The sequence below is a fragment of the Dermacentor variabilis genome, chromosome 6, assembly GCF_050947875.1.
Source record: "Dermacentor variabilis isolate Ectoservices chromosome 6, ASM5094787v1, whole genome shotgun sequence".
In the NCBI taxonomy this organism is placed as follows: Eukaryota; Metazoa; Arthropoda; class Arachnida; order Ixodida; family Ixodidae; genus Dermacentor; species Dermacentor variabilis.
Window position 1 is genome coordinate 57,509,739 of NC_134573.1, and position 24,257 is coordinate 57,533,995.

At 49.0% G+C, this 24,257-nt stretch overlaps 2 protein-coding genes across 2 annotated transcripts in view; both read left to right on the top strand.

Annotated features, from left to right (window-relative positions):
• The window catches only part of LOC142586142 (uncharacterized), an 89,129-nt gene extending 80,049 nt beyond the window's left edge, over window positions 1–9,080 (top strand). The window contains exon 8 of the mRNA XM_075697395.1: window positions 8,711–9,080. Coding sequence (XP_075553510.1) covers window positions 8,711–8,722 — 12 coding nt within the window. The 3' untranslated portion in view covers window positions 8,723–9,080. The remainder of the gene's footprint in view (window positions 1–8,710) is intronic.
• A 3,991-nt stretch (window positions 9,081–13,071) lies between these two features.
• Window positions 13,072–24,257, top strand: part of LOC142584799 (NADPH oxidase 4-like) — a 236,538-nt gene continuing 225,352 nt past the window's right edge. The window contains exon 1 of the mRNA XM_075695072.1: window positions 13,072–14,026. Coding sequence (XP_075551187.1) covers window positions 13,871–14,026 — 156 coding nt within the window. The 5' untranslated portion in view covers window positions 13,072–13,870. The remainder of the gene's footprint in view (window positions 14,027–24,257) is intronic.

Here is a 24,257-nt window from a genome sequence, read left to right on the forward strand (position 1 = left end):
TGTTATTGCTGGGAACCCCAAGGTTTGTAGGACCTGCCGGCCCATGCGAGTCCGCGCAAGTCTCTGTTGTTGCGAGACGTAATGGGCTTCTGTCAGTTCGCTGAGCGAACTGACAGAACCCTAGCGCCAATAATTTTTCAGTCGATGTACTCATCGGCAGGCGGGGAGCGGTCTTCAAAGCCATCCTCAAAAGTGTGTCGGCCTGCTTTGTCTCGGACCGTGTGAGGTGGTAGTAAGGCAGGCTGTATGTGATTCTGCTCACCACCTGGCTACTGACCAGTCGGAGGGTGTCCCTTTCCTTCATGCCTCTGTTCTTGAATGTTACGTGGGAGATCATGCGTGATATCACCTTGACGCTGGTTTTAATTAGTGTAAGGGTGTGTGTGGCCCGCTGGTTGGACTGCAGCACATGCCCAGCACCCTCAGCAATGGCTTCTCTGGTATGAGGCCCCCGTTGAGGCGTACCTCGATTCTTCTTGTTGGGTCTGTGGGGACTGTGTGGTTACCCCGGCCTCGCCAGACTCGTAGGAGCTCAGATTTCTCGGGGGAGCATTGTAGACCCCGTTGGCTGACGTAATGTTGGATGAGATTTGCTGCAGTTTGCAGCCCTTCTTCTTTTTCAACGAGGGACCCTGTTGTGGTCCAGAGCGTTATATCGTCTGCGTAGATTGCGTGCTGAAGACCTGCTACGTCCTGCAGTTTGCTTGCGAGACCGATCCTGGCGACGTTCAACAGCGCGGGAGAGATGTCAGCACATTGTGGTGTGCCCTTGTTGGGAGGGTGGTACACTGGAGTCTGGATCTCTCCCATCTTCAGCTCCGTCGTGTGGTGGCTCAGGAAGCTCTGAACATACTTGTACGTTCTCTCGCCGCAGTTGGTGTTGGCCAGCTTTTCTAGGATTCCGTGGTGGCTGACGTTGTCGAAAGCCCCTTTGATGTCGATTGGTAGGATGACGTGTTCGCCGCTGCGGGAAACGTTACTGAGGACTTCTTCTTTGATTTGAAGTAGCACATCTTGTGTGGACAGGCCTGCGCGGAAACCGAACATGGTGTCCGGCACGTCTTTGTTATCTTCCAAGTGTCTCTGTAGTCTCGTGTTTATATTTTTTTCGTACACCTTGCCGACGCAGGACGTGAGCGATATGGGTCTAAGGTTTTCAAATGCCAATTTCTTGCCCGGTTTAGGGATCATGATTATTCGTGCGTGTTTCCACATCGCCGGTACCGTACCTTGTTCCCAGTGTTGATTGAGAAAGGCCGTGAGCGCGGAGATAGACTTGTCGCTCAGGTTCCTGATCATCGAATTCGTGATTTGGTCCATGCCCGCCGCTGTGTTACGGGTGGTGGCTGCGATGACTGCTCTCAATTCGTTTTCGGTGATAAGTTCGTCCATTAGTCGCTTGGGTTGTCCTGTGTAGGGTGTTCTACATGGTTGTGTGGGAGTGGGATCTCCATAGCACTTGGTCTTGATGGCATCGATGAGGTCTTGTTGGCTGCCTGGGTAGGTGTGTAGTAACCGTTCCAGAGCCCTGTGTCCTTCTCCTTTGGTTTTGGTGGGGTCCAGGATGGCCTTGAGGATGTGCCACGTCTTGGCCGTGTCCAGCGTGCCACCGAAGGAGTCACAGAATCTATACCAGTTCGCTGAGGCGAGTTGCATGGCATATTCTTCTGCTTCCGTCGTTATTTCTGCTATGCTCGTCTTCAGTTTCCTGTTATATTTCTGTTTTTCCAGCGGCGGGTAAGGCCCTTTTTGGCATCCCACAAGTGTAGTTAGTGGGGCTGCACCTCTGGGGTCTCTTCCGTTCTGGCGATTTCCCTTACGTGGCGTTGTTTATGTCGACGGAGATTGTCGCACTAGTCTTCCAGGTTCGTGATTGTGTCGGTGTCCTGTTCTTGGGCTTCCCTGATTTTTCGCCAGTCAGTGAGTTTAGCTGTGCCGATCTGCCTGCGGAGGCGTCCAGTCTCTAGTGTTATGTTAAGTATGTAGTGATCGCTGCCTAGGTTTTCCAGTGTGTTTAGCCATTCGGCTCACGTGGTTTGAGTGATGAAGGCGAGGTCGGGAGTGGTGTCGCGTGTTACGCTGTTCCCTTCCCTCGTCGGTATGTTCGGGTCCGTGATGAGTGTGAGGTGACACTGTTCAATTAGTGTTTGTAGCTGGAGACCCTTCCAATCCTGCCTCTGATACCCCCATAGCGTGTTCTCAGCGTTGAAGTCGCCTATGATTAGGGGACTGCCTTTAGCGAGGCGGAGGGTGCCCCCAAAGAGTTTTCCTATGTTTGCCCGCCTTTGACTGGGAGGGCAATAAATGTTGAGGATGAAGGCGCTCTGCTTCTGGTTGCCTTTGTATATTATTTCGAGAAGTAGATGTATTATGTCCACGTCGTCTATGGGTTTTTGTTGTATGGTTGTGATGTTTCTGTCTACTAGTGTGGCTACCTTCCACTTGTCGTCTTGACTTGTGTGGTATTCTTCGTAGCCATGTAGTGTTGGTCGGGTACCGGGCTCTTGTAGGGCTATGACCCTCGGTGGCTTTGAGGAATGGGCGATCAATTGTATAAGCAGCCCTTTCTTCCTCCGGTACCCACGGCAGTTCCATTGCCAAATTTCTAAGTTTTCTTTGACTTGCCTGTATCGTCTAGGCATTGTTGGACGTTGTGGTTGGTGATGTTACGATTTGGTTCGGTGGTGCTACATGTGTGGCCTTGTAAGGTTCTGTCGCAGCATCTATCGTAGTTTTATGGAGTGAAGCTGGTTCCTAAGCTTGCTATCTACAGTGGGTTCCATGTGTTTTATTGCTGCATCTGTGCGTTGTATTGCAGTCTGTGTTATTTGTTCCAACTGGGCGCGTGTAGCGTCCATGAAGGCTTGCATCTGGGTGCGGATGGCATCGACAATGGTTTGTTGGTCAATGATGTCCTTGTGCGGATCCGTCTGTTGTGGTATTTGTGTGAGCTGTATCACTTGTTGTTTGAGTTGTCTGTTTTCCTGTGTGAGTGTTTGTATCTGTGCGCGCATGGTGGCGAGTTCCTCTTCCAATTTAACAGATGGTGGCGTCTGTGGTTTTTTATGCGAGGGGGAGACTACTGCTGCCCAGCTTACCTCATGTTCTTTGGTCGTAGTCTTCTTGAGTAAGGTTTTCTTGGTCCCTTTGATACCTTGGTGGTGCTGCTGGGGCCCCTTGTCTTTGAGTGCCGCGGTGGCTGGTGCCGCCTGCTGTCCTTGTTTGGGCGTCGACCGAGATCGCCGTCTGGGCGACCGAAAGTGAGAGCGGGGGCGAGAGCAGGAGCGGGACCTGGACCTTGGGTTGGAACCGGACCGGGATCCGTAGATGCTCGGAGACTACGAGTAGTCGGAGTCTTCCCGCTCGGAGCTGAACCATCGCGGGCGAAGGTCAGCCGCCTTGGTCGACTGAGTGACCGGGCAGGGGTGTCGTTGGGTTTTGGGTGTGATGGTGGAGGCAGGCTTCCATCTGGGTGGAATGCGCTTGAGCTTGTTGTTGCACTCTGTTGCGGCAGTGAGATTGGCCCCTCCGCACAGGGCGCACCTCGGAACACAAGTGTGTCCGGCGTCTGGGTTAATGTGGTTGCAAACGTTGCAAGCACGAACCGTTGGGTTGGGGCAGACGTCTGGTCGGTGTCCGGTGATTCTAAAGATGGAGCAGAACTGCCTTGTCGGCTGGTTGTCTCGGCAAGGCATCTCCAATCCGTAGTAATACACATATCTAGGCACCTGGGGTACCTCGAAGTGGAGTAGGGCTGTCTGGGATTGTACGAGCATACGGGCCAGCACGATGCGGACTCCATGTGTGCAGACACGAAGATTCGCCATAAGCTCTTGTTCGCTGGTGCCTGCGTCGATGCCGTGTACGACACCTTTAAGCAGGCCCTCGGGTGTTGATAGATACACTTTCACAGGGTGTGCTCGTCCGTGAAAGGTGAGGCTCATAATTTTCATGAGGGTGGCCGCCGTGGCCTCGTGACGGGTGCTCACGGTGATGATGTTCGAGCCGTGTCGCAGGCGGACGATGAAATCATCCCCATTGCAGGTCGGCGCACCTCCGGTGGCCTGGACGATCGCCTTGGCCACCTGGTGGGTCTGTAGTTTTCGAACTATGAGGCCCGGGGTCTGGCGGATAATGATTTTAATGTCAGTGCGCGGGAGTGGAGGCGCGCGTCGGTGAGGCCTGCTCCTTGCAGCCGCGTCTTTAGCAATAGGTGTTCCGGCTCCGCGCTCTTCGCAGGTAGCTTGCGACGTGGCTTTCGCGGCGGCGGCTGGCGCCTGGGTTAGAGCTAGCCCTAACGGTGTGGCTTTCGATGGCGGGGTTTGCCCGACTGGGTCTTGCTCACCAGTGGATTGTTGCTTCTGAAGACTGCATTTCCGATGAAGGGAAACGACCGTTTGCCACTGAGATTCTTGATTGTGGAGCTGCTCCGAGAGGACGGGAGACGGCCCAGGCAAGGCCTCGTCAGGCAGGGGTCTCGGTTGACTCTCAGATACAACTTCCATGGTTTCGGTGTCGGTGGGTTGGTGGGCAATGGTGCCTGGGTTTCCTGCGATCGTAGCGTTCTGGGCTGGGTCGCCCCCACAGCTCACCGTACACGGTGGCTGCTTGCGGGTCTCCGAGCTCCCGCGCGCCAGCGTTCGGCGTTAGGGCTAACCCTGCCATCGGCGTGGCCGAACGAATAGGGCTCTCGTTGGTCTTAAAACTGCGGCTCACGGAAGTTCGGTTCCGTAGGATCCCCTTGATGTTTAGAAATATATTCCGCTGATCCCAGTGGTACCAGGAGATTTTGGACGCTTGGAAAATTTGAAATTACGGAGCCGATGCAAAGCACATCTGCACGCTTCGAGCTTTTTCTTCTTCCATCTCAAAGGTGTACAAGTGAGTGTTTTCTTTAACAGGAGGCCGCTTTGTACATTTCATTGCGTATGGATCATAGGTGTAAGGTTGCCTTGCCATATTGTTAAACTGTATAATTGCTCTTTATCCGTAAAACTAGTGCTGCATGGAACTACCTTCCCACCTCCGTCACTGCCATTACCGACACAAATGTTAAAAGTGCCATCTGAGATACGTGTGTTTAAATCCAGAAGCATTTCCATGTCGACTCACTGAGGAAAACCATCGCTGACGCGTGAAGCGTGACGCTCAGTGAGGGCGAGTTTCTTACCCACCATTATAAAGACCCGCGTTTGCAGAAGGCGTATATACCTGAACCATATGAATGTGTACTACCACGTCGTCTGTGTTTTCGCACAACACAGACTTATAAGCAGTGAATGAATTGATAAGCATGAAAAGGACTGGGAGGGGTTATATGGGTCTGATCGCGGTTGATAACTGTTCGATACAGATACATGAGGTGCTAAAGAGTGTTAAAGCCTTATAATGGCCACGGCAATTCTTATAAGGTTGATAACGACCGATAAAGGTTGATAAAGGTCGATAATGGCCGGATCGAGTCCATTCAGGTCGATAATGACCGATATGGGTTATTAAGGGTTTATACCGGTCGAATAAAGAGCCAAAACAGATTAGGAGGCCAATGGACCGTCTACTCCTTCGTCAATAGCGGCAAACAACATAAGTCGTCTCGTATATGCGGGGAGATTAGCAAAGGCACAATGCTTACCCGTACTTAGGCAACTACAGTAGAGTTGTATTATCTTTTCTTCTTTGTTAAGTTTGCCTCTTCTGTTCACTACTCCAAGTAATAACCACTCCTTTATGTAATGCCCTTGGACTTGAACGTTTTTGAAATAAATAAATAAATGAATAAGTTAAAAACATGCACCTACTGTTGTGTTTCGCACTTAGCGTGCGGCGGAACCACCGCAGAGCCACAAAGCGCGCAGTCCTGATAATTGGAAGTTAATGGTGCATTCAGACAAGGAAAGGAGCGTCAATGTATATTTTGGTATTCACGGGGTTAGTGTGCTCGTGTCTGCTAGAAAAGTACGCGGCGAGGAAGAAAAATAACTCGTGGATAGGCCAGTGAAGGTGAGAGAGAGACTGATCGCTCGCCTTCGAGCTAAGCATTACTTTATATGCCTTAAACGAACACTGTAACACTTTTTCGCAGGGGTAGGCGAGTATTTGAAGTTCAGAACAAGAGCCGAATTGAACACTTTGTATGTTTCTATTCGTAATTGAAAATTATCTATTTATATTGGGCATTTTCGAATATTCACTCACCAAATGTTTCTAACGAAGCCGATATTATTCTGGTCATTGTCCTCATTCTCTTAAACAAAGTATTCAATTTATCGAAAGTGAGAAAACGACAAATGATTTTGAAGGAACGCAGAGACAAAATGGGTAATGTAAGGCTGATTTTGGGTTCCGTGTTGCAGGCCTACAAGACAATTGTGACCTTTCCCTTCGGCCTGCAATTTAGGATTTCGGCAGTCTATTCATGTAGCAGTTTTATCTGTCACGCGACAATCTGTGGTGTTATTTGTTTTTTTTTCTTGCCACAGGCCCTTTTGCATGTGTTTACGGCAGAGTTCTTTAGCAGCCTATGTTATTCTGTTTTCACATTTTCTGACTTTTTTGCGGCAACTATTCAGGTAGCCGTTTTGGAAAGCAAGTCATACAGTAGTGATTCCTTCTTCGAAAATTTGTACCAAGCTCTAAAGTAGCGAGGGTATTCGTACATTTAGAAAATGATAATTGTTGATCTTCGCCCGTATTCACAAAAAGCTCTTCAGCTACAATTGTTCGTAAGAGCCCATCCAAACCAATCCTGACCGGACACATACTATTAGTGAACGCGGCTGGCCCATTACAAGGAGCACTTATGAAGAAAACGCTTTGTGAATTCAGTCCCTTGATCTTAAAACCATTCTTCGGCCCTGATAATTATCTGTGTGCTTGTACTAGTCAGAAAAGGCGTGGTACATAATTATACCGAATAAATATTCATTCTGTAAATATATGCGTCTGTGCTTGGCTATTAGATACTCTATTCTATATTCAATCGATATTCAATATTTAATTACGCCATTTCTTGGAGGTAATTAAAGCTCCCGTAAAATCCAAGTTTGATATGCAGCGCGCCGATACGTAGGCTATTGGCAGATTTTTTTTTCATGGAAGTGAGAACTAATCGCTGCTTCCAGCAAATGCAAGAATGCTCACAGAAGTGCTATTGTGCCATATGGTTTGGCTAAAAAAGATTGTTAAAAACCCGTAAACATAACAGGCGTAACGAAAGAATCAGTACTGCCTTAATAATGCCGCATAATGCCGTCGAATAGAATGTTACATCTTCCGCCTTCTTAGTTGCATGTCCTAGTGCCTTTGGTTCATGTGCATTCTGTAAGAGAATTCCGGAATAGTCTTGAAGCAGCAGAAAGTTTTCTTTTTACTGCACTTACCTTCTTGGTAGAAATAGATGTTACTGAGTCCTGGATTTCCTTGTAGTTTAGTGAAATATAGATAGTAGCTGTGCATGCACCATTAAACAGTGCACTGCGCATGCACTGCGTTGATGCACCGGCATCCCGCACGAAATATACGGATGACCTCAGTAATTCCTTGCTCTGCCTTCGAGGGCCGGATTCACCCAGAGGCTGAGAAGGCTGGAGTCCCGGGACCACGAATGCAAGAGGGCCCCATGGAAAATGTTTTCTTTACGGGCCCCTCAACAATTTTAAAGGGCCCCTCTCACCAGGGCCCCTTAGTGAATTTGGTTGTACACTAGAAGTGCTAGGACGTCGTCCAAAGAATGCGCTACAAGAATTCTTTAAAACAGTTTAGTTTTGCCAGAAATAAAGGTAAAATATATTTTGTGCGAGGAGGCAAGCTAAGCTGCCTTTTGTGCATAGCGGCTCTCTGCCAGTGCTCGGCGAGCGCCCGTAAGCAAGCTTCCTCTATTGCATTCTCCCATATAAGAGATGAGCAGTCACCTCTAGTACATGAGCTTTCATGTATTCGCCCTAGATTGTATGCTACATATGCAGAGCCATTTAAAGTGTGCATGCTTAAGTAAAATATTCGTTGCTATCGAACATGAGGTTCACTTTTTTCTGAGTTATGGTGATGGAGCAGTTCGTCGATTTGGGACTAACTTTGTGGTTAAAAGATAGCGGTGTGTCCTTAGACAATAAGCATTAGACAACTTCCTAACAAAAGCAATGAGGCACGCCTTTTTTGAAAGCAGTAATGCTGAAAGTGTCTCATAAAGATGCAGGATACCCTCGAATGTATGTTATAGGCAGTTTTCTCTGAGAATACAAATGAAACAGCAGGCGAAGCTCCTATTACTCTAAATATCTGCCATCTTATCTAATCACCACGATTGTTGTCATCACCATCATCACCATTATCATAATCAGTAGGGCTTGGACGCAGATTTAGCCCTGACCCCAAACCTCTTAATCCGGCACTGCTGCCTTCCTCGCGCCAAGTGGTGGCATCCTCTTGGCCTGAACTTGTCTTGTTGGTGCTCTCTAGGACGCTATGAACGGAATTTGGGTACCTGGAGTCAGTGTTGAAGGCTCCACATTGACAGCACGGCGAAAGAACCTCGTATATGAATTCATTTGCGTAATGACAGACACCGTGCCCTACTTCGGCGATGAGGAGATTCGGTCTCATTTTGCGCACAGGCAGGGTGCGTCTCTCGGCCAATTGGTAGGCAGCCGAAAAATTTCGAAGTGCCTGCTTCTGTGTGTTCTCGCAATTGAGGCGTGGTACCCTTTTGCAGGAGCGAAGCTAAGCGAGTTGGGTCGCCCGTGGAGGAAGAGGTGAGCGGCCTGGGCGGCGAGGAGCTCCTGTTCGGCGTGGGACTGACTGCCGACTTCATGGACTCCTCGAACCCGGAGGAGTCATTCCGGCTGCCCAGGCTCAAGGCGGACGAGATGCCCCTGCGGTTTCCGCAGCTTGCCCAATTGGACCAGCCGGCCTTCCGAGAGGCCAAGTGATGCGAACAGGAGATTTCGCGACAGTTATCTGTTGCGTGGCCTCAGAGATCGCGCCCACGGCCACCGGTTTTGTGAAGTGTTTGAAGAACTCTTTGCTACCGGATGCGATATGTGCGACCGTTAGTTATACGTTTAGCTTCATTCCGTTCATAAACACTTTTGTCTTGTACCCAAGATTGCACACTTAAGCACGAAGCCACGTGCTTGGTTTATCAGTTTTTAGGTGTCTTGTCTCGTCCATTGATATCGCTGCAGCAAAAACAATGCAGTGTCTCCATCACTTCTATTGGTTCAACTGTGGAATTCTTTACGCTTGATCAGTTAAACGTCTCGAGAGAAAAGCATACACAGAAAGGGCAGCCAGAATTTCACAACAGGCAGTGTTCTGCCGCCATATGCAGTTTTAACTTCCTAAGTATTAAAAAGAACCATTTGTGAATGCAGTATTTGTCTGCTTACAGAAACTTACACCTAGATCGTATAATTTTATTACAACACTATTTTCATTGATTAGCATTAAGACCTTGAAATCTACGCAATGTAAAGGTTCATCTCTTTAGGTGACAGGAAACGCAGAGCTACAAATATTCCACCAGCTCGTGTTACGATGAATTGCACAGAAGAATATGCACAGCCGAATACAGCTTCGAACATGGCGAGTCAACCGTGGAAAGTCGTAAAACTGCACGACTCCTCAGGGTACGAAGGCGACAGATTTAAATTGGAGACCGGTGACCACGCATACTGCAAGAACTGGAAGTCTGTCGAATATTTTTTTAGGATATATACGCCTACGGCACAAGAAGGCAGCCAAATTAAAGGAACAGGTCTGGTATTCGCACAGAAAATCTTAAGGTAAGATAGTTCATAAAAGTAGTTGCCTGCCAATTGGGACGTTGGATGTATGTTAGCAGAGACCGCCGGCAAATAGCAAACAGCTCTTACGAAAGAAAAGCTTTGTGAATTAAGCCCCTGTTGAGCACAGAGTACGACCGTAGACGACGCATCAAACAGATATAAGATTGTGAGGAAGCTGCTGATTGAAGTGAAGTTGAGATGAACGGCCCAAGTGGGACGGATAGAGTTGGGAACATTTTCATCTGATGAACAGTCAAAGTCGCGAACATTGAAAATCAGTTTTAAAAGAGATTTCGCATTGAAATGCTTGGTAAGAGTCGAGAGCTACACGGGAAAGAAGGCTAGCACGACTAACTCGTGAGAAGACGCAAACAGGCTGATGTATTCAATCAGTGGCATGAATTTACTGCGGAAGTTTTCGGAAAGACGAAGCATGAAAATGTCTTGATCTAAATCGCAGGAGAAGTGGCAGCCATATCATTTGCCTCTTACCATTTTCATCGATATACCAAGACACGCTAGCGTCTTGTGGTTTAGAGGCACGTTAAAAATTCCCAGGTTGTGAAAATTACCCCGGATTCCCCTCACTGCGGCGTGCCTCATAATTAAAACGTGGTTCTAGCACGATAAAACCGCAGAATCCAACACATATGCTAGCCCTGGTTCACATTGCTACATTACACCGGTGACCACACTGTAAAATATGCCCCCTTCTTTTCATGCATGTGTTCCCGTAAAAATTGCGGTACTATCTATGCTCGTAGTCGGAGAAAACGGCGATATTCCCCTTATCGAGGCGCGCGCATGCGCACTGCGCTAAGACGAGCAAGAAGCCGAGAGCGCAACAAAACTTGTAGCAAAAATCGTGTGGGGCCCCATAAAGCGCGTACACAGTTTATTCACTGCCTGCACCGACAAGCCTGGGTGCGGCAGATGCTGCAGGAAGCACTCTGCTGTGTGTGCTTTTGGTTGAAAAAGTGAGCTACTGAGCGTGCAAGCGGTGAAGACAAGAGATTTCTACTGTTTGGCCCAACTTAGCTGATAGGGGGATACCTAGGATTGTGCCTTCTACGTCTGCCGAGCAGCTATATTCTGGTGAGTACACTTTGAGTTTTCCCAGTGTTTTGTGAGTGGAGCCTATCTAAAACAAATCTTTTTGCGCTAGCTCGGAAGTTACCAGCAATAGCTTGCATTCGTAGTACAACACATGTGTCGCATGCCTCGAGGACATCGCTTGCCGGTTAGTGAGGCGTTATCTGATAGCCATGCTGTGTTATTGATTGCCCGTGCAGAGAAGCGCAAGTGTTTTGTATTATGTTTTTCTTTCCTTTTTTTAAAGCTGTGTTAAACAGCGCCAGCACTCGATCCCCTTTCTTCGCTTTACAGGCGGCTGTGCGTAGCTCGTAGCACGCATCCATGATTTCTTTTATTTATCGTTCACGTCAAGCGGAAGAACATCGTGAGGACTCGCCAGTTTCACGTAGACGCGCTTTTCGAATATGCTCATCGTTTTGATAACGAGAGCTGCATGCCATTCCACCCAGAAATGCATTGCACCTCTGTTTGCCGCTCTAGCGAAATTGTGGCTTATGCTGAATTTACATGGTCATATTTCTCGATTTCACAGAAGCTATGTTGACGAATGCTTTTTTTATAGGGTTTTACGTGCCAAAACCACTTTCTGATTATGAGGCACGCCGTAGTGGAGGACTCTGGAAATTTCGACCCCCTGGGGTTCTTTAACGTGCACCTAAATCTAAGTACACGGATGTTTTCGCATTTCGCCCCCATCGAAATGCGGCCGCCATGGCCGGGATTCAAACCCGCGACTTCATGCTCAGCAGCCCAACACCATAGCCACTGAGCAAACACGGCGGGTTTGACGAATGCTGTCGTTTAGACTTGAACATGCACGATCAAGCTGGTGGGAATAATCGTAAAGCTCTTAGAAATTGCTGCACCTCACGGGAACGTGCAATTTTGTTCGCCGTGTCGGAAATACAAGCTTCACTGTATCAACGAGAAGTACACTAGGTCCCTCACTGTAGCTTAACCAAGAGTTCGCGTAGCATTGTTTATCAACAAAGAGGTCAGTGCATTCTTCGGAGCATTGCCTTCGCTGCAAATTGTGCACATCTAGCTATGTCCCACATAGCACTAGCTTATTTTCGAAACTATTGTCATAGCGCCGTTTTCGCCTGCTGATTACTTCTAAAATAATAAAAAACTATAGCTCTTGGCTTACAGGCCATCTTTTTAGAGACTCGATTCAAATACTGTAACCGGTATTCGCTCTCTGCTAACAGATTTTTCTGGATGCTCTGCCTTTTTAGCGCAACATTTTCTCTGGCGACTGCAGCATTGCGCATCAGCAGCACAGATTTTACAAGATTCAGACAGCGCCACCTGTTATGTACCACTGTCACATTTGAAGTAGGTGTTTCGACGTCATCTCTTTGAGAGACATTATTGTGTGTGCTACAAGTTCCATACGAGTACGCAAGTGGCCTGATAACGTGCGGTGGTTAACACTTGGTTAGCGTGTCCACCTCACTGCTTCACACTGGCGTCGTGGCTCGAGTTAGAGCCGAACTGGCGGCGGCGGTTGAAGCCTTCTTTTTTTCATGTCGGCTCCATCGTGACGTCAGCTCCGTGTTACGGCTAAGTCAGTTGTGCGCGACGTAGCAGTCACATTGAGGTTGGCGCTTTTCTGATGACGTCACCACTGAGAGCTCTCGTCGTGCAGCGCAGCAAATGCGCTTCTTCGCAGCACATGCTATCCCTCGCTACTGCGAAGCCTGTCTGAATATGGTCATCAAAAAACTGCGCTGAATGTATGTCGCCGTTTCCTGCGCAGTTGGAGATCCTGTACACTCCGGCGAGATCGGAATGAGTGTATAGCACGTAGCTGATTTATGTGAAGTTAGCCAAACGATCTGGAATAAGCCAGACAAATAAACGAAGAAACCTAATTATGCCGCGGCGGCCGCAAAGGCCTTCTTTCCATATCCGTTCTGAACACGACTACCAATCCGTTACTGTTTTTGTGCTTGCTACGGACGTTAGTACATACAGCGCTTGTGCAAGCACTCGTACCGCAGAGCTAATAAGCGTAACACTTACGCAATCATTTCAATCACGCGAACAAAAGCCAGCCCCAGTGTGCCGCCGCCGTTCCTCGGCCCCCCGGCGGAGAGCAGCACGCAAGCCGCACGTGAGCGCGCCACAGCGGCGCACAGCGGGTCCCAGTGGCCGACTTTCACTCGCACCGGTGACTGTTGGCGCCGGTGGGCGCTGCAAAAGACTCTAAACAGAAAAGCTCGAATTAGACATTGCAGCGTTCTTCCTTTCCCGCCGCCTCATTTCTACCCCCTTCGTAACAGCGCCGCCGCCGTCTGTGTCTGGGCGGTGTCGTATCGCGTTCCCTCATCTCCTTCGCTTTCGATCAAGTCGGGGGCGGCTGTGTGCACCACACGGACGGATCCTGCGGAAGAGAACAGAAAGGATTCAACAGCCGGGAGGGCGGGGATGGCGGGCGTCTGCCACTTGACCTAGAGAGGAGAGCTGCCTTGCCGGGCGTGAAAAGAGCGAGGGGCCACATAAGGGAGAGAGCGGGGGGCAAGGATGTCGGAGAGCAGCGCAGCCGGACGATCAGCGTGGCGCAAGTTGCTTGTCTTGCACCGCCGCTGCCGCTCGGCTGCCTGTTGCTCTCGGAGCTCCCCTCGGCGTGTGAGAGACGGCATGCGCTGAAGGCGCTCTCGCGCGGTGAAAGCGGAGAAAGCGGCGGCGGCGAACGGTTCATCTGGCCCCTCGTCGACCAGCGCCACGACGGCTGCCCCGTCGACTCTCGGAAATCGCGCGGGAAATATGCGCTCTTCGCTGCTGCCTTCGCTGTCGCCGGCGGCGTCGGATGGATCCATGGCGGAGTAGGAACGTCTCCGCTGTTCCGGGACGCCTCGAACGCGACAGGTGTTGTTCCACTAGCATTTGCCGCCACTTCGCGGTCACGTGAGCCAGCAGACGAAAAAAAAAACGACTCCGATATCGACGGCCGTGTGACCGGCGACTCCGGTTTTCGACTGTGGATGATGGTGGTGACGATGGACGTTGTTACGACGACGCCCACGACCGTGGCGCTCGGTCGTGACGCGGCTCCTGGGAGTGATGAGGCGCCTGTGACGGCGTGCCTCGTTAGGTGTTGGAGGCGCTTCAAAGTAGCGGCGCGGTCCCGGGCACTGATGGTGAGTGGAGTCGTTTTCATACTGTTCTCGCCTGCGGCGCTGCTTGTAATCAAACGAAGTGCGAAGACGGCGCAAAATCATACACGTGTCCGTATGCGAGGTCCTTGCTAAAGTAAGCAGCATTCCATAAGAGACGTAGGTTTATGCGATGCCAGACAGAAGGCACACAGTGTTGCGTGATTTTTTGACAAGGTGAAAAGTGTGATTAACTTCCTTTGGACTCGCAGATATTTAAAACCGATAACATGATGAACACGCCGAGAGGACGAATGCCGAACGCGCGACTGAACGTAGTGAGTAGAGCATTGCATATACCGCGATCACTACATTTTCGCAATCAGCAGGATCAGCGAATAAGTGTGCATAAATCGAAATTGATATCAGTTGTTTTTGTTGTGGTAAGGCTGTTGCGAAAATGAACATGGTGCTAAAGAAAAAAAAAGTGCTTTTGTATGAACTTACCTGGCTTTGTGTGACCCTGCTCCATTGGAATGCAACCCCTCGACTTTTTCGATCCTGGAAACCTTCAGCACCACCAATAAACTGGAATCAGTAATTCTTGCAGTGTGGCAGATTTGAGCTCGAAAACTACGCAATCCAGATCACGAACTCTGACTCCAGATTTGTTACACACAACAACAGCTACGATTTCACTTTACACTTCATACAGGGAGACTCACGCATTCAACAGATCTGCAGCTTGCGGACTAATGTAGCAAAATTTGGGAGCTGGACTTCTAAGGCTAACCATGCTCTCAGTACCTGGAGGGGGTTGGTAAGAGTGCATAATTATGAATTACTAAATTTTCAATTTTGTTATTTATGTTGAAGTCTTCGCCACTCAAGCTGCAGATGTAGAGACCAATTTCAATGAAAAAATACATCTATCGTGATATGAAATACTAAATTCCAGGTGCGTTGCTGTGTCGTCGCGTTGGAAACCACATGATCCAATTTGACGATCACTGCATGTGCAACAACGTAGGTTACGATGATCGACTGCAGGTGAACATCTGAACTGAGATAACAAAAACAAAAGAACATCACATAAGACAGTGCATGGAAACGATCGGATGAAGCGGTGCAATTATGCCTCGATAATATGCGTCCTGTAAAAAAATCACGTGTTAAAAAAGAGTAAAAGATTAAAATTCACCACCTTCGGCAATGCCTACATATGCTTGACAATCATAGACAGTCCTCTAGACGAGCTCTCTGGCATAAAAGACTAGAGTGTTCGTTACAAAATGAAATTTGATAAGGGTAAAGCTTTTGTCGCGTTTTAGGTACCGTTACATTAGCAGTTAGTTTGTCGTGTTCCTTAGTTTGTGAGGGCTTACAGCAATCATTGCCTCCTTATATGACCAAATCCAAGCTCCTTTTGTTGTTAGAAGTTTAATTTCACCGTTGGTTCCTGCAACCGCTATGCATGTAGCCATTGGAATGATGGGCGGCCGCTTATACAGATTGCCTCGTTGTATCGAGGTGCTGACAGGCGACACCTGGCCGTAGAGGAAAGCTTGCGACCTAAATATCCGCGATGGCTCAAAAGACCTGTCAGCCTTCTCCACCAATCATCGGGCGTCTTGTTACGTATCTCTGGCTTTTGCATAATAATCTCCATGATGGCTGAACTCAAAATCGCTTCCTTGATCTCAGTTCTTTTCTCGTCTATTCGGGGCTGACGGGCATATCGCCTTCTTGCGACGGCGTGGCAACGGAGCAGCGATGACGCTTATACGCGGCATTTATCGGTTCATTGAAGAATGCGGATCAGCTCGCATATGTATATATACACCGGAACAAAGCGCTTTTTTTTTTTTTTTCGTAGAGTCAAATGTTAATAGGGAAGTAGACGAACGTGTAGAATGATTTATTCATGTTTCAGCGGATGTCGAGACTTCATTCGAATATATATATATATATATATATATATATATATATATATATATATATATATATATATATATATATATATAAATATATTCATGGTACACGCTGGTTTTGGTTCTGTTCTGTTCTTTTACCTAATGTACTATACTATGTAAACCCTTTTGCTTTTATTCCACTTGAACGACCAGTATTGACTCCAAATTCAATTATATTCCAACTTTACGAAATGATGATGTTTGTTAACGTCGTTGTTACTACGTTTGGTTTTCCATGCACTGAATGACACATTTTCTTGTGCATAGCGAAGGTGATGCTACCGTGCCGCCTGGTAGGCGTTGGGCCCAGTAGGGAGGCCAGTAACCTCCATTTGTCCTGACGTGCAGTCAGTTGTGTAATATGCGAATTTATACGTAAATAACCCTAACAACTGCATAAAAACAAATTTTTCTCGATATCGTTACGCGTGCACTCCAGTGTCGTCTTATACGGCGGCCATTTTTGCGTGTTTCTTTTCGCTAGTCGTCCACCGCGCGCCCTCAGGCTTATCGTCGATCACTTTCTTCGGTCCGTGCTGGCAACAAAGCCGCCCGCTGCCGTGGAAGCGAGTCGCGCGGGAACACAAGACGCACAAGGACTGAGTTGCGTGGAACTGCGCCCGGTCGGGGAGTGAAAAGCTAATGTTGGTGCGAGAGGGCAAGCACGCGCGACGCCGCCGCTGCGGCTGGTGATAAACAAAAGGAGCATAATAGGACAACCGGGTCGTCTATCGTTGCGCGAGCCGCTGACCGCGGAGCAGGTGACCATCGGCTTCGCTGCGTTTCAGCAATGGCCGAACAAAAAGGCCAAGTGACCTGCAGCCATTGGCCTCGATGCATAATGCTCTCGTTTGCCTTCTGCTGTTTTGTGCTCCTATAAGGACCCGGCCGCGCGATGAGGTTAGGTAATCTGAATTGTTGTTACTGCAATCCACGCCATACGGTATACGGTACTCTCCGAGCGCATGCGCGAGCGCAGCAAGGCGGAATTATGGGTTTGTTCGTCATACGTCGGTGATACATTCGCCGCGCTCTTTAGAGACACCAACACCTGATGGTGTAAAACAGGAGCCATACGCACGAAGCTAGAAGTGAACAGTGGTGCAATTCTAAATAAATTTCGTAACAACAGAACAAGAAAGCAAACCGATCAAAGCGTGCGCAGAAAAGCATATGCATAGCGCGCATGCTATAAAGGGGTCTCAGCGTGAGCTTCTTGGTATTTCGTCATTATGGGGAAACAGCGTGACAAAACGAGACAAGACGCACAGGACAGGCCCTGACTGCCAACAAAGTGTGTATTTTTGCGAGCATACATATATGCCCATTTTAGTAGAGAGATGGGGGTGGGGCGGGGATGGGGGTAAAACACGGGCACGCTTCCTACCGCATCTAGAACAATGAATATCTCAGCTATTGCTTAGCTGTGGAGAAAGCAAATCCTTTCGTCGGTTAATGCCAGCAATGGTGAACTAACGCATGCGGGGTCTGTGGAATGCATTAAGAACGCCTCAGATATTTCCCGAGCGCGGATATCGCGGTACCTGCGGGCGGTACGCGTCTGGTGGAAGTGAGGACTGCATGCATCCGCACTGGGCACAAGGGACAGTCAATTGCAGCCGGTCTTCTCTCCAGGGTTGCTGGCACGTTCACGCGAGCGGTCGTTCATGCAACGGCTCGTCGGCTCGATGCATACGGGCCTCAACACGACGTTGCAACCTCGATCCCAATCTCTGCCTTGCAAAGGACGAAGCGTGTTGCACGTATGTTTTTTTCTTCCCGCGGGTCGGTTTCTTTGAGCGAGAGGCGTTCACTCGCCTGAAGAGGGAACCCTGTTTTATGCGCGCCGAGTACACCACACCCACTTCCGCGCGAGCGGCAGCCGTCTTCAGCCTGCGAGAGATGCCGTGTAGGTAGGGGATCGCGGACACTTTCGCCCTGTCAACCTCTGGCTGAGTTATACATGAAAACTTGTAGCGCTAAAAACGGAAAGAACGAAGAAGAAGAAACACAAACCGCACTCGCCCACCTATGGATCCTTTTTCTCTGGCTGAGCTTTATTTCTTGGCAAACGTGATTCTGGTGAAATTACTTCAGCCAGCCCTGACAGGAATTGCTCTGGAAAACCTGCCTTCGTCAATCCATCAACTTTATGAGCGAAGCTCAGCGCGACTTGATGAGGACAGGAACGAGCTAAGGCATTCCTCGTGGTGGTTAGCGCGATGGCGCGTTTCACGAGCTTCGAGTGCTGAGATGTGAAAGTTAGAAGGTCCTTGTTCAGGAACCGCAGTGTATATTTCCAGCAGGTGTGCTTGTCGCCAAAGTAATGCGTGAAGTCGAGAAAGCCAACTTCGTAACTTTCAGGCAGCGCCCTTGTGAAGGAAAGTCCTGGGAGGCTTGTGCAGAAACTGCGGAAACTCCGGTGGCGTCGCTGGTGGTCTTATACTGCTGGCTTCGTCAGTGTTAGCGCTCAATGAGACCAGCAAGTCGTGGACATTAAGAAATACCTTCACCCAGTCGGTCATACTAGCGCAACCCTCCATGCTTAGCACTATGCGCTTGCTGGGATAAGTTTAGCGCTTCTTTCTCTGACGGCTGTCATGCGCACGGAAATATCTGTGCTGTAAGAGCGTGCACAAGGGCACCGTAAGGTGCCCATCACTAAGTGAGGAGCATCGGGGAAGCCCCGGTGCGGGGTCATTTGGGTCTCTCTGATCTCGGCAATCAAAGGCTAAAGCTTTAATCATTAGAACCCCGGAGTACATATCTTGAGGCCCATTTAATTTCTGTGCGGAAGCGCGTTGCCTGACCACGTCACTCGTGAAACTTACGTCATCCCCGGCAGTCAGCAGAATCACGGAAACAAAAGGAAAAAAAAATTGCGATATAGAAGGCTGTGCAAGCCGATTTCTGAGCCCTGTATTAAGTTGTCCGGAGTGGCTGGCGTGCAGTGAAGCGAAAGTTTACGAAACCTTGGCCCTATATATTTTGCGCTCGTTCTTGCGCTGTCTGCATGCGGCTCGTGTGCCTGTTAATTCTTTTGTTTTCCCTGCACGTCCTTGCGCCGTGTCACGTGCTTGTTTTCTTACTGCGAAGAACAGTTACGAGCCAAAATATGGGCTGACCATCTTCATTCGTTCGTCATGCTGCGGTTCGTGCAGGGCACAACGGTGTACCCGAACGAAAGTTACCCGACCAGCCGGGGACCCAATTACCGACGGCGCGTTTTAAAGCCGAGCGTTCGGTTCACTGTACGCCACGACCACTTTTCGCAAGCGAACAGATAATACTTGCTTGAGCAACGCCGACGGTTTTCCATCGAGCGAGAGAATGTGGGCCATGGTCTCATCCACTGCCCGGCGGATGAGACCCTGGCCCACATTCTTGCGAAAATTCCCAGCTCATTTTGCTCGAAAGGAGCCGTACGGTGTCATGCCTTCCGGCGCCTCAATCGTCGGACGGCGAGCCCCCGGGGATCTGCGGCTCCCATCGGGCCCACGGCCATTGTGCAGGGGAACATTCCAGGCCCTCCTTGAGCATGCGGAGAACGCCGATCTCTCCGTAGCTCCACGCCCCACGTGGACCCCTAGACTCGCGTCGAAAGAGGGGCCCGACGAACGTTTACTCGTCCCGTCCGAGCATTAGCTTTACCCCGCCATCGAACTGCGCAGGCGTCGAACCATTCGTTTCGCGCTTAAGTGTGGCGCTGAGTCATCCACTATTTGTTTGTGAAGATTTTCATGTTAATCATATGTTTCACGTTAAGTCTTTCCAGTGATTCTCAACGCTTATGGCACCTTCTTCTGTATAGAAGAGAAGTGAAGGAAATATCAGGATTAATTGTGAAGTCAGCAAAAGTCAGCTCGATGGAGAGTTCGCTTGTCTCGAACGTTCCGCTGGCAAATGGACCAAGCCTCGCATAGTGCGTATTCGGTACTGGACGCAGGTTGTATGCCTCTTCGGAATGCGATGGAGCTTCTTAGCGTTGTCCGGCAGTTTTCAGGAGTTCATACATAACTTCAGGGCTGGCAGGGTCTCTAAGCCAGCCCTTTCCTTCCTTTTGGCCCTTCCTTACCACCAAAATGTAGCATTAATCTGGACTCCCGCTCATGCGGACCTTGTGGAAAATCAGGCGGCTCAAGCCAGTGCCCGAGGATTTGCATTCCGGGCTCAGGCATCGCATGTGTCGGACCTCTTTACGGAGGAGGCGCCGCTTACAGCGCATTATCGGCTTATTACCTACCACGATATCTGCACACACAACCGATTAGACCGTTTAACCTTTCGCTGCGCAGGTGTGAAGTTCTGTGGCGACAGTTGCAGACTCGCACCTTGCCCTCCCCTTACCGGCTCCGCCGCATTGATCCCTCCATTTACCTTCCTCCCTCTTGCAAATTGTGCGTCTCTCCCAAAGCAGACTTAAGCCACATCATGTGGGGCTGCTCTAAGCACCCCCTTCCCCCGTTCCACAATCACTAAATATCTAGTGAGGAGCAGTGGGAGGCTGCCTTGCGTAGCTCGAGGCCCGACTTCCAGGAGGCCATCCTGGAGTGGGCTGAGAGGATGGAGGAAGCCCACTACAAGGAGTTCCTCCGCCCACCCTCTATCCCGTTGCCCCCTTCCCTTTTATGAGGGATATTTTCATCAGCATCATCATCATCATCTTGGTGGCCGTTGATTTCACTCTGTTCTTCAGCATTTTGCAGCCGTCCCGGGGAGTTGATTCTGCTCAATAGCACGTGCAATTTGCTCACGGCTTCCAGGAGTCGGATGCTGCTGCATTTTGTTGAAAGAAGGTTTGATAAAGCACTCAATCGCTGGATGGCTGGCCAACTTGTTTTTCATTCTTACTAATTCATTACGCCTCAGCAAAGCATTATATATATATATATATATATATACGAGGGCGAATCAGACGCTATTTCTCCATATTTCGTTTTTTATCCAGATTACGGCTGTAAATGCGCAGTCAACATATCGATTGCCAGCGTTGTACTTTTCTTGGACCTGCCTGTCCTTATCTGCCGGTAGCTCCGCGGCACGGCGCTGCTGTCAGTTATTGAAATAGGTTGGGCTCCACACGTCCACTGCCCACGAGCAACGGAGTGGGATTCATTTTCAATGGAGTAAAAGACAACCGCCCATTGAAATCCACTGGGAAATGCAGCCCACGTACGTCCAAAGATTTCTCGCTTTGAGAAGTGTGAGATGGTGGTGCGGCGAGTTTGCAAAAGAACCGTGAACACTTGATATGAAAATGAGCGTTCGGGGAGGCCCCGTGCGTCCCTGCTACCACAGGGACATCTCAAATTTATTGTTGCGACAAATGGCTGAACCGATTGGGGGACTACGTGAAAAAATAGTGTAAGATACCTAGACTAGCGCGATATTTCTTATTACCTCTGTGTACCGTATTTTGGCTAATAAGAAATCGGGCAAAGATTTATGATGCGCCCGTGCATATATATATATATATATATATATATATATATATATATATATATATATATATATACACAGATATATATGCATGAAAGAGACGAAGAACTTTTTGGAAGACTTCTTTACTTAACGTTTTCGGCTGCTGGACCAGCCTTCGTCAGAGTACAGTAATGCGTTACTGTACTCGGGCGAGTCTACTAGCCGAAAACGTCCAGTAAAAAAGTCTTCCAAAAAGTTGGTTGTCTCTTTCCTGCGTATGTTACGTCGGGTCCTGCGTGCTGAACTTCGAAGAAAACCCCTATATATATAGTATATATATGCGTGTGTGTGTGTGTGTGTAGTGTAGGTCCAAGGCACACAGTGTTCGTGAAGTGGTTATTTAAATACTACAAAACTGTCCATGTTCTGCGCCGCGTTTCGAAGCATATATAAATTGTGCGCCTGCGCGACAAGACGCTGACACACCCACCACGTGATCTACCTGACCGCGGTTTAAATTGTGTCTGGGATCAATCCAGTTTACCAGCTTAAACTACGCCATCTCCACGATCGGCCCTCCTTACTTGGTGAGAAACGGGCCGAAACGACGTTCCCGACCTCGTGAAATAAGGCATAGATAGTGTTTGACTTTTTAGAAGAATTACGCGCTTGCAGGCTGCATCTGTTGCATTAACGATAGTTAGGTATACAGTGCAGTGAAGACGGGTAGTCCGGATGGGCCTATGCTGATAAGCCGATTATGTGGGTGCGGTCTTTTGTGTGCACTAGCTATCCGGCAAGACAGCAGCACGAGCAGTCACAGTCAACAATGCTTGCGAGGGATCCCAAGGAGAGCCTCTGTTTACAAACCAATTTGCGAAGCTGGGGCGGCGCTTCGGGTGCGGAATATTCTAATAGCATTTGGTCCTTCGGTCTTTGGCGCGTGGTTTCCTCGGACACTTCGCAGTTACAATTTTCGGGCGAGCACGACATTCAAATGAAGTGGGGCGCATCGAAAATGGACGCAGTGGTACGTGGGTGCAAGAAACCGAGTACGAGTAGTAGCGACATAGGAACCGACGGAGATTATTCCGCCTACTATCCGGAAATTGACGCCAGAGAATGCGTTGCCTTATCCTTTGATAAGCGTATAAGGTGGATTTCTCCGGCGGACACGGAAAAATAAAGTGAGGTTCAGAATGCCGCCAGATACAGTGGTCGCAATTAGCCCAAAGGTCGAAAGAGACAAAAGCGCCCCCCCCCCCTACTCTCGAGTGTATTGACCCTTTTATGTTTACACACGCATGTCCGAAAAAAAAATTCTGGTTCCGCCTTCTGGATCAGCATGCCAAGTTTAGCCGACAGAAAATAGATTGGACGTTTTGCTAGCCTGCAAATACATGGGACCTTAAAGCTTTCACCAGTTTTGCTAAGCAATTTATACGTTGGTTGATAAATAAATTTTACACCGGAATGCACACGAGAACCACACGTGACGCACAAGCCGTGTTTCTCATACGTAAAAGCATCAATGATATGTTCCTGTATAGTGAATTGTACGTGAGAAAATACGTTCACATTTTATGGTGAACGTCCCCGCAAGTGCACGTGGCCGGGCTCAGAAAAGCACCGTTGCTGCCACAACGTGTTTTCTAAAGGACCTGTGCGGTAGCTTTGTGCACTTCACCGACTTCTGCACTCATTTGATGATTATTCTTTAGGTTTTCCTTGAGCGTCATTGGGTCCTTTTATAAGAACCGGCGAAACAATGTCTCGCTTTAGGGATGGTGTCTTTCCATGGCCATCACTTACAGTGAAAGACGACGGAGTGATCTATGAGTGTTCAAGCTGACTGATAGCTGACCTTCAAAACTGACGCCGACTACAATGGACGGAGCACTTTGCCCAGGACTGGAGTGCATAGTAGCAATTATTCTAACACTACGTGGCGCGCAGTAAAAAAACGCAGGCCGTACATAAACCACTCGCATCTTATGCATGGTTGGTGGACATAAGTCCACCATTTGAAGCGCTAGAAGGCTAGACGACGCCTTGAAGAAGCATATTCGTTCGTAAAGCTTAAACAGTTGTCATTGGGAATGCGAGTGAATAGCTGCCTCTGAAAATCACAATATGGTGCGAACAGTTCTGAACTGGATAAACGCGTAGTTAGGTTTTCGTGCAAGCACATCAGTCAAACGAAAAAGGAGGAGTTCCCTTCTGTCTCCGAGGCGTCTTTCTCGCTCTGAAAAGCGCGGAGAGAGGTACAGGCGAACTTTATTATTATTATTATTATTATTATTATTATTATTATTATTATTATTACTGTTGTTGTTGTTGTTGTTGTTGTTGTTGTTGTTGTTGTTGTTGTTGTTGTTGGTTCAGGCAGCTTAGACGGCAAAGGTCCGTAGTGCAGTGTCTCGCAACGATGTTCTCTAGCGCCGCGCTACTGAAATCCGCCAGGTAGCCTCGGTATCGCAAACTGACCACTTCCGATAGATACTTGGTGGTGGGTTTCGGGGAGGGCTTGGCGCTGTTCTGAGAGGGGCGAGGCATGAGATTCCAGCGCCGGAGGACGCACGGGGTGTCGAAGCAGTCGGCTCGGCGCCATCGCGTTGGGTAGTCCTCTGCGAGGAGGGCCACGATGCGGCGACGAGTCGCTTGGTCTTTGTGCATCGTCCTGCCGCAATTCCTGCGTCGTAATATTTAATAGGTGCGCGGGTCTCTCTTCAGCAACGCACAAAAGGTGCCGTCGTGAGGCAATACAGCCGCGCAGCGCGGTGAAGGAACAAACAGGAGCGGCGAATCGGACACGGCAGTCATCGTGTAGAAAAGTCTTTGACACCCCAAAGAAGAACAAGCGATGCCATCGATTTGGGTCG